General features: G+C 43.1%; 1 protein-coding gene across 18 annotated transcripts in view; it reads right to left on the reverse strand.

Annotated features, from left to right (window-relative positions):
- Positions 1 to 1,532: 1,532 nt before the first annotated feature.
- Positions 1,533 to 8,257, reverse strand: part of LOC147016984 (uncharacterized) — a 93,564-nt gene continuing 86,839 nt past the window's right edge. For 9 of the 18 annotated variants that reach the window (XR_015049296.1, XR_015049292.1, XR_015049286.1 and 6 more), the window contains one exon: positions 7,711 to 8,257. This exon is cut by the window's right edge and continues 319 nt beyond it. Coding sequence is in view for 1 of the 18 variants with exons in the window: in XM_085846300.1 (XP_085702426.1) it covers positions 2,060 to 2,146 (87 nt within the window). In the remaining 17 variants the exon portion in view is untranslated. Of the gene's footprint in view, positions 2,147 to 7,710 lie in introns of those variants that run through there. The other 9 variants (XR_015049290.1, XR_015049291.1, XR_015049295.1 and 6 more) reach the window with 7 other exon arrangements.

An 8,257-nucleotide genomic window follows, 5' to 3' on the forward strand; every position in this document is an offset into this window, starting at 1 on the left:
TGTTTTCCGATCCAACCCTGTGTCGGGCCTCATAATATGCATTGATCGCCTCCTTGCAATTGCCAAGGAGCTCTAAGGGGATTTTCCGGAATTCGATTGAGTAATAGGAACAGTAATTTACTTAAAAATCCATTGAAATATTGGACAGAAGTTGAAATATATTTTGCAAAATCAGCCGGGCCCGGTTCAACGTTGCTGTTACTGCAGTTCGCCTCTTTTGGGGGAGACAAGATGGCGGAAAGTGCACTTCCGGTGGCTTCACACATGAGCTGTCGTGACCAATCCAAGGAGTAGAGATCAGTGGGCAGGATCCATCTTCAAAGGTAAACTTCATTCATTGCATGAAAGAGGAACCGTTAAACGTAATTTTTTGGAAAACATCTTAAAAAGTAATTTCTCATTTGAAGAGCCACCGACCTACATTGTAGGCAAGGACAATCCTAGTAGCTCATTGGGCTTTGCTTGTGGGAGGATATCAACGAACGTGCAATATCAGCCACCTGCTTGGGGTAGGAATATCAACTAACTGGGGAAATGACAATCAAGTGGTGGGATGTGGATTGGAGGAACATGCCGCAGGCTGAGCAGTTTCAAGAGGTTGGGAACATACATCCCAATATCATTATCGCTCCACCAGATTTAGAAAACCCAAATATTTTAACCACAAGGGGTGGCACTCTACCACACTCCGAGGAATTGTTGACGTCAGTTTAAAGTCTTTCGATGTGAACATAGAATGGTTGAGTTCCTGCACACGTTTTGATAAATGTGATGGAGGAACGTTCTTCCCTGAAACCAAGGTGAAAATTTGCGGGAGACATGTGAAGCCATTTGTTATCGCAGACATCGTGCACTCTCCTATTACCACGGCTTATGAAACCATACCACGGATCGATAACAATACGTGATGGTCAGAGAAACTATAACTACTAAAGTCGCCATCTCAAATTGCGTGGAAACTGTGCTTGGAGGGTATATTATGGGTATATTATGAAAAATGAATTATTGGGATCTTGAAAGTACTTTCAAAATTCACGATGGTGTACCTGTGGAAGGTACCTGTTGAGTCCTTCATAACTTTTATGAAGTACCATAGTAACGGGTACCCAGCGTTGCCCGGTACTGTTCTAATCCTGTTGGCATTTTGAATAAATCAAATTTTGTTTTTCTTCAATTTTTTTTGTGGGGGCCTAAAACATCCCCAACACCCACAAAGGAAAGGGGTCAGGGATCATTTAATACTACCCTTCATGGATATACAAAGACCGGCATGATAGAGCAATTAAAAAACAGAAGCCCAATTTTTTTTTCCATTTGTTTTTGTTTCAAACATTCCACGGCACTCACTGATGAACCTCTGAAAGTTTGACGACGATCCGCTTGGCCATCTGAGAAAAATGTCAACACACAGACAAACGGCTCTCTTTTAGTGTAGATTGGGGGGAGGTTTCTTTAAGTGAGTGGTTCTTTCAGAGGAAGAAGAGATTGGTGAGGCCAATCTTCCCATAGTGTGGCAAATGGGTTTTTGGGGTAGCTCTAACCCATTGTTTTTATAACATAATTTCATTTTAAAAATTAAAACCTCATCAATTTGCTTATTTTATCATGTATTTCTGAAATGGAGGATAGCTGTTCATGTGTGACACTTTCTGTTTTTATCTGTCATTCATGTTTATTTTTCAAAGAGGAAATACAACCCGTCACTTCACTGATGACAGTATTAAAGGGGGGGTAAGAAGGGGGGAATAAAGGGGGGAGGGAAGTAAGGAGTGGAGAGGAGAGGAGAGGAGGGAGTGTAGGGTGAGGGAAGGGAGAGAGGAGGAGTGGTGGTGGGGGGGGGTCAGGAAGGAGGTAAGATTGAGGAAAGAGGGCAGTGCAAAGAGGGGAGTGAGGAGAGGAGCGACGAGGGGTGCGGAAGGGGAAGGCAGCCATGAGGGGAGGGCAAGGAAATGCAGCATCCGGATATAACCACCATCTGGACATATCCGGAAATAACCACCATGCGGACATAATTACCATCCAGATAAGTCAAGGGAAGACAGCGTGAGGGGAGGGCAAGTTAAGGCAGTGTGAGGGGAGGGTCCATCTGGACATAGCCACTGTCCGGGCAAGTCCGAAGATAACCACCGTCTGGATGACAGGTATACTAAGGGGGGAGAGGGGAGAAAAAGAGGGAGGGAGAGAGGGGTGGAGTGAAGCGGTAGGGAGACTGAGGAGGGGGTGGGGGAGCGAGGAGGGGTGGAGGAGCGAGGAGGGGTGGGTGAGCGAGGAGAAGTGGGGGAGCGAGGAGGGGTGGGGGAGTGAGCAGGAGTGGGGAGTGAGGAGGGGTGGGGGAGCGAGGAGGCGCAATAAAGCAGTTAATATAAATTATACATATAAATTATAAATAAATTATACATATAACAAACTAGAGGGGGAGCACTCGGTAGAGTGCAAAACCTCCACCGCCAATACTGCTGGGTCACTTAAGTGAACCTGATTCCCATTCATTGTAGGTCAAAACGGATCAGACTCTACTGAACCACGATTGAATAAACTAAACTAGATCGACGCACATGTAGAAATGCCAAAAAAAAATCGAAATTTTTTTTTCTCTAACAATTTTTTTTGGGGGGGGGGGTGGAGGGGAGGTTGGAAATCACTGAAAACGTGTAGAAATGCAAAAAAAATTTCAAATATTTTTCAAATAAAATCGAATTTCTTTTGAAAAAAAGTTGCAAAATTTTCTGGTTTTTTTTCTCTCTCACAAATTTATTTATTTTTGGTTGGAAATCACTTAAAACATGTAGAAATGCAAAAACCAAAATTCAAATATTTTTTCAAAATGGCCACCATAGCGGCCATATTGGACTTTGGACCAAGTCCAAAATCTAATGGTATGATCCTTGGACCAGACCTAACCCCCCCCCCCCCCACCAAGTTTCGTCGAAATCCGTCCAGGAGTTTTTCCGTAATACTGTTCACAAACAAACAGACAGGGGTGAAAACAGTAACCTCCGTCCATCTTCGATGGCAGAGGTTAATAAAAAATATTAAAATGAATTATTTTTAATAAGTGTTGCCATGATTGTGGTTGGATACAGTACATATTGCTTGTGGCAGACTTTTTCAGGTGTGGCAGGCTCTCCAGTTGAGGTTGAAGGCTCAGAAGATGAAATGGAGGATGATTCACTTGGGATTTTTTTGAATAACTTCATCATTGAGACTTAAGTGGCTGCCTTCATTTTCTGTTTAGAGACCACCTTGTAACATTTCAGGACATTCTTCATCTCCCTCCGCACCTTGGAACTTCTCATGCAGTCGGAATCGTGCTCATCACGAGCGACACGCTCAGAATGGCGGAGCAGGAATGACTCACTCAGAATGACAGAGCAGAAACGACTCACTCAGAATGACGGAGCAGGAACGACTCACTCAGAATGACAGAATACAAACGACTCGCTCAGAATGACGGAGCACGAATGAGTCACTCAGAATGATGTAGCAGGAACAACTTGCTCAGGATGACGGAGCAAGAACAACTCACTCACTCACTCAGAATGATGTGACACATCAAAAGCATCCTGCAGTGAGTGAACAATTTGCTCAGAATGACATAGCACAGTTTTTGTTGTAGTTGTGGTTGTTGTTGTTGTTGTGGTTGTTGTTGTTGAATTAAATCTATGCTGTAGTGAAAACGTGTTCTCAGAACACGCATTATATGAGGGTCACCTGTATAGCCATATAAGTACCTCGACCTTGTTGCAACTGCCAACTGTACATCCCAATCATGACAGAAACTGCACCACCGTCGACTGTTGGGTGCTCGGCAATCAACTTTAGCACTCATGGAAACACTCCATTAAATGGTCAATAAAGACTGCTGGCTTGGCAAGCGATAGCTATGTCCAAATTCGACAAATGAACACTTTTTTAGGAGTCTGAACTGTTGCTAAGTTAAATTCTGGAGCTTTAAATGTTGTAATTCGGCTTAGGTTCAGAGATTCTCGAGGTTTTGGCATGTGCGGAAATGAAATAAAGCCACGAACGCTGGTGTCTCCAGGCGTTTATAAGTACTGCAATATACCCAGCGATTTGTAGCAATGATGAACAGGTATTCAATAAAATGAGTGAGGAAAGTGAAAAGAAAAGCTTTATTGTTAAGAAATCGTTGCGGCCTGTTCCATGTCAAAGCATGGTTGAGCAGGCCATAAAACATGGCGGCTTCAGACCCCGGCAAGGTAACCCAAGCTACACCTGATGATCCCAGAAAGCGAGGGGGCCGATGATCGCCTGATAAAGGATATAATTAAATAAGGCCGTTAATTATTTTTAAAAAGGATGTTTTAATTAACCCAAACTCTCAATTTTCTGCTCATGCACTTCCTGGAGTTCCCTTATGATGCATGCAAAGTTTCAAGCTGCTAGGTTTCATTTTTTTGGAGTTATGGAGGAAGCACACACACTGACGCACATACACTTATTAGTATGGATAAATTTACATTGATTTCATCTCTCTCTCTTGTTGCACTAGGTAGTTTGCTTTTGCTTCTCAGCAGTATTCAGGGGAGGAATTTGTAATTTATCCAGGGTGCCAGCAATAACACCTTTTCTTTGAGAAAGACACTGTGGGATCTTCAATGTCCATCGAATAATGCTAGCAGACCATTTTAGACGTTTTAGACCCTTTGGAGCTTTTAAGACCCTTTTAAGACACCCTTCGAACCTTTGATCCCCTTAAACCCTTGAGGCCACTTAGACCCCTTGAACCTTTCAGATCCTTTGAAAACCTTTAGACTCCTAAAGACATCTACACACTTTAGACTGCTTAGACTCCTTGACCCTTAGTCCTTTTAGACACTCTTTAAACACTTTAGACTCCTTAGACCCTTTAAGACCCTCATTACTATTGGTAAATACCCTTTAGATATTTCGACCCCTTCAGACCTCTTAAACCTTGAGATCCCTTAATACCCTTATGGAGCTCTATAGATTCATTGAAACAGACACTTTAGACATTCACATTCTTTAGACCCTTTCAATCCCTTTTGACACACCACACAAACTTATAATACACAGACAGACTATACCTTTTTCAGCAAGTACTGTGCAATCTCCACCCACCCAGAGGCTGGGTACTCTGCTAGATTGAACATAATTTGCATATTGGATCACTGAAGTGGTTCACCAATCAAAACCTAGAAGCATATTGTTTATCTGGATTTCACAAGTATCGTGTTATGCATGACATCTTCCTTGTTACCTCCACCACCAAAGGTGGACGGAGGTTATGTTTTCACCCCTGTCTGTCTGTCTCTGTGAGCAGGATATCACAAAACGTTATGAACGGATTCGGACGAAATTTGGTCGACAGGTTGCGGGTGTGACAAGGACAAATTTTGGTGAGGATTTGGATCCATATACTATAATTTGAAAGTGATTCTTCACCATTTAGAGAAAGGGCCAAAAACGATATATAGCATGATATTTCAAAAAGTTGTGGACGAGTTATGACAAAACTTGGTGGATGCTTTAAGTAGGTGAAAAGAGCAAGCATATCAGATTTTGGTCAAAGTCCGGATGCAGGTCTGACCTATCAGTCGGATACAAAATGTAAAGTATAAAGCCTGGTCAAGGTATGCACTCCACTAAGTGTCGTTCTAGTTACCTCCACTACCTAAGGTGCACGAAGGTTAGTTTTCACCCCTGTCTGTCTGTCTGTCTGTCTGTCTGTGAAAAGGATCGTTTGTCAGTTATTTTGCTTCACTCCAGGTACTTTCTCTCTCATTTAAGTCCTCCGAGTCTTTTTTGGACTCCCTCTCTTTCTTTTCTTGGGAGGCGGAATCCATTTAATAGCGACTCAAGCAGGTCACCTCTCGGGTAATCCGAGGACATTACCTGCCAACCTCAGATGTCTCTCCGTCACAATATCGCCCAGGCACCATTGCCCACTCTTTGCCAGTACATCCTCAATGGTGACGCGGTCTCTCTATGCTTATGATCTTGTGGAGACATTGCTGATGAAAGATGTCCAGGTTCTTTACCACATTTACTGTCTTCTTCCATGTCTCATTGGCATAAATTGCCATTGGTACCATGATGCTCATGTGGAGACTAAGCTTCAAGGGTGTGTTGATGGTGGTGAATGTCCATACTTTACATCGTCGCTGGAACACTGAGGTTGCTTTTCCTATTCTTGAGAAGATGTAGAACTCAGAATCACCATCCTTGGAGATGTTGCTTCCTTGGTAAGTGAAATGGTTGACATCTACAACACTCTGTTGCTTGATGGTAATGGGCAGCCCTTGAAGTTGGTTTAAAGACATTGCCACCTATCCGTAGACACATAGAAAAAGTAAAATAGAAAAAAAAGAAGAAATAAATTGAGAATAAAAGTTATGAATTTTGCCACAATTTCAGTTGATGCTTGGTGTTGGCTTCACGGTTAAGGTGGCTGGCTTAAGAACTTAGGGGCTTGAGTTTGAGCCCCTCTCCGGCCGTTGAAATAACACTAGGTGGGTTGACTCATAGCCTGTCATCCTTCCGAGGTCGGAAAAATGAGTACCCGCTTACAAGTAACAGGGGTACTGCATCAGTACCACTTTCGAGTATCCTATGTCGGAGTGGCGACCCATCCGGGACTGTATTCTTTTACCAATGAAACTGCCTCGGCAGCCCTACATATGCACCTCACGGCATGAAAAGAATGGTTATGACAATTTCTGATGTATCATACTCTGTTACAGAGCGTTGGTGTTGCCAAAACAGTTTCTTGGCAAGGGTTATACTGGGTGGTTTGCCAGTGACTTTCCAGCAGTGGTTGTGGCAGGAATTTGGAATTTGTTCATGGTGCTGGTGATAGTTCGCTCACTCTTCACGAAAGACACTGTGGGGTCGTTAACATCCACCAACTAATGTCAGCTGTTGGGACGTCCAGTTTATCGTCCATCCGAGGATGGCACACACATTGATGAATCACTCTGCCTGTGAAATACTGGGAAGACAGTTTGTAGCTTGGGCAAGATTGAATCCTAGGCTAGACAGCTGAGAGGGGAATGTGTGTCCTTAGATGTCATTCTGCCAGCCCTTAGCACACAATATATAACACAATTAACCACAACCTTGACCTTCAACGTATTTATTTGTTGATCCAGGAATACCTTATTTTTTCTTTAATGCAGGTGTTGAACTTGCTCCTACAGAATGTACACAGGAGTACATGGAGGACCCAAATTGCTACACAGGCCCTCCATGTATCATGAATTTCCTGTTCCACTCATCTGGCATTTTCATGATGCACTTCCGTTTTGAGGGATTAATTTTTTGAGGCACTGCTGGAATAATTTTTGCTAAAGCTTTAACATCAGTCTACTTGATGGTTTACTAAAGTCTAAATTACCCGATCTTGATCTGGTGAACCAACTTATCTAAACATAAACGTTATACATGTAACTGGTATATATGTATATTTGAATGGTGATGGGTACTGCCGTCCCTGGCTGGGTTACATGACTCCACGTGATACCTTACCTGTGTGTGGCCTTACCAAGGGGGGGGGGGGTCATGTGTCCTCAATGCGTACTTGCGTGGAACTTACCATATCAGGTGCAGCCGATCGGAGCTCCCAAGTACGTGTCGGCTAATAAGAGCCAATTAATGGGGTAGACTGCCCAGCTAAACTAACGTGCAGACTATGCTAGACCAATGAAGGAAAAGACAGAACGTGTTGGGTACATTTATAATGAGGGCAATTTATTCATTAAGCAAGGGTGTGGAAAGGTCATGTGGCACAACAATAAAAGGTTTTATTAAGCAATGTGTACAGTAGGGTAAAGCAAGGATTGATGAGGTGTGAGAAAAGAAATGCAATTATTTACAAAAGAGAAGACACAGGGCAGAGCTGAACTAATATTAAACTTCTACAATCTTAACTCAGGCAAACAATTACAGGCGCCATCAGATGCACACCCAAGAAAATTAGAGAGCAAGAAAGATGACAGGCAGATGAGGTGTTTATGACCTCTTTTGATACCTGGCGTGGCTGATGGACCCAGCTTCCCAGTCGCTTAGGAGGGGGTAGGAGGGAACAAAACTGGGGGTGTCTATGGTACATGAGTGGGAGGTGCAAATTAGATGTAAATGAGATGCAAATGTAATGCATATGAGGAAGATTGAAGGAGTGCATGTCTGTAGTTGCTCTTTTAGTATTTTTGTGTCCACAGCAGATAAGACAAGATGAGAGAGACAGAACATGTGAGATAATAGCTAAACGTGGCGT

The sequence above is a fragment of the Eptatretus burgeri genome, chromosome 11, assembly GCF_056783735.1.
Source record: "Eptatretus burgeri isolate ZD-2024b chromosome 11, Ebu_testis_v1, whole genome shotgun sequence".
Classification (NCBI taxonomy): domain Eukaryota; kingdom Metazoa; phylum Chordata; class Myxini; order Myxiniformes; family Myxinidae; genus Eptatretus; species Eptatretus burgeri.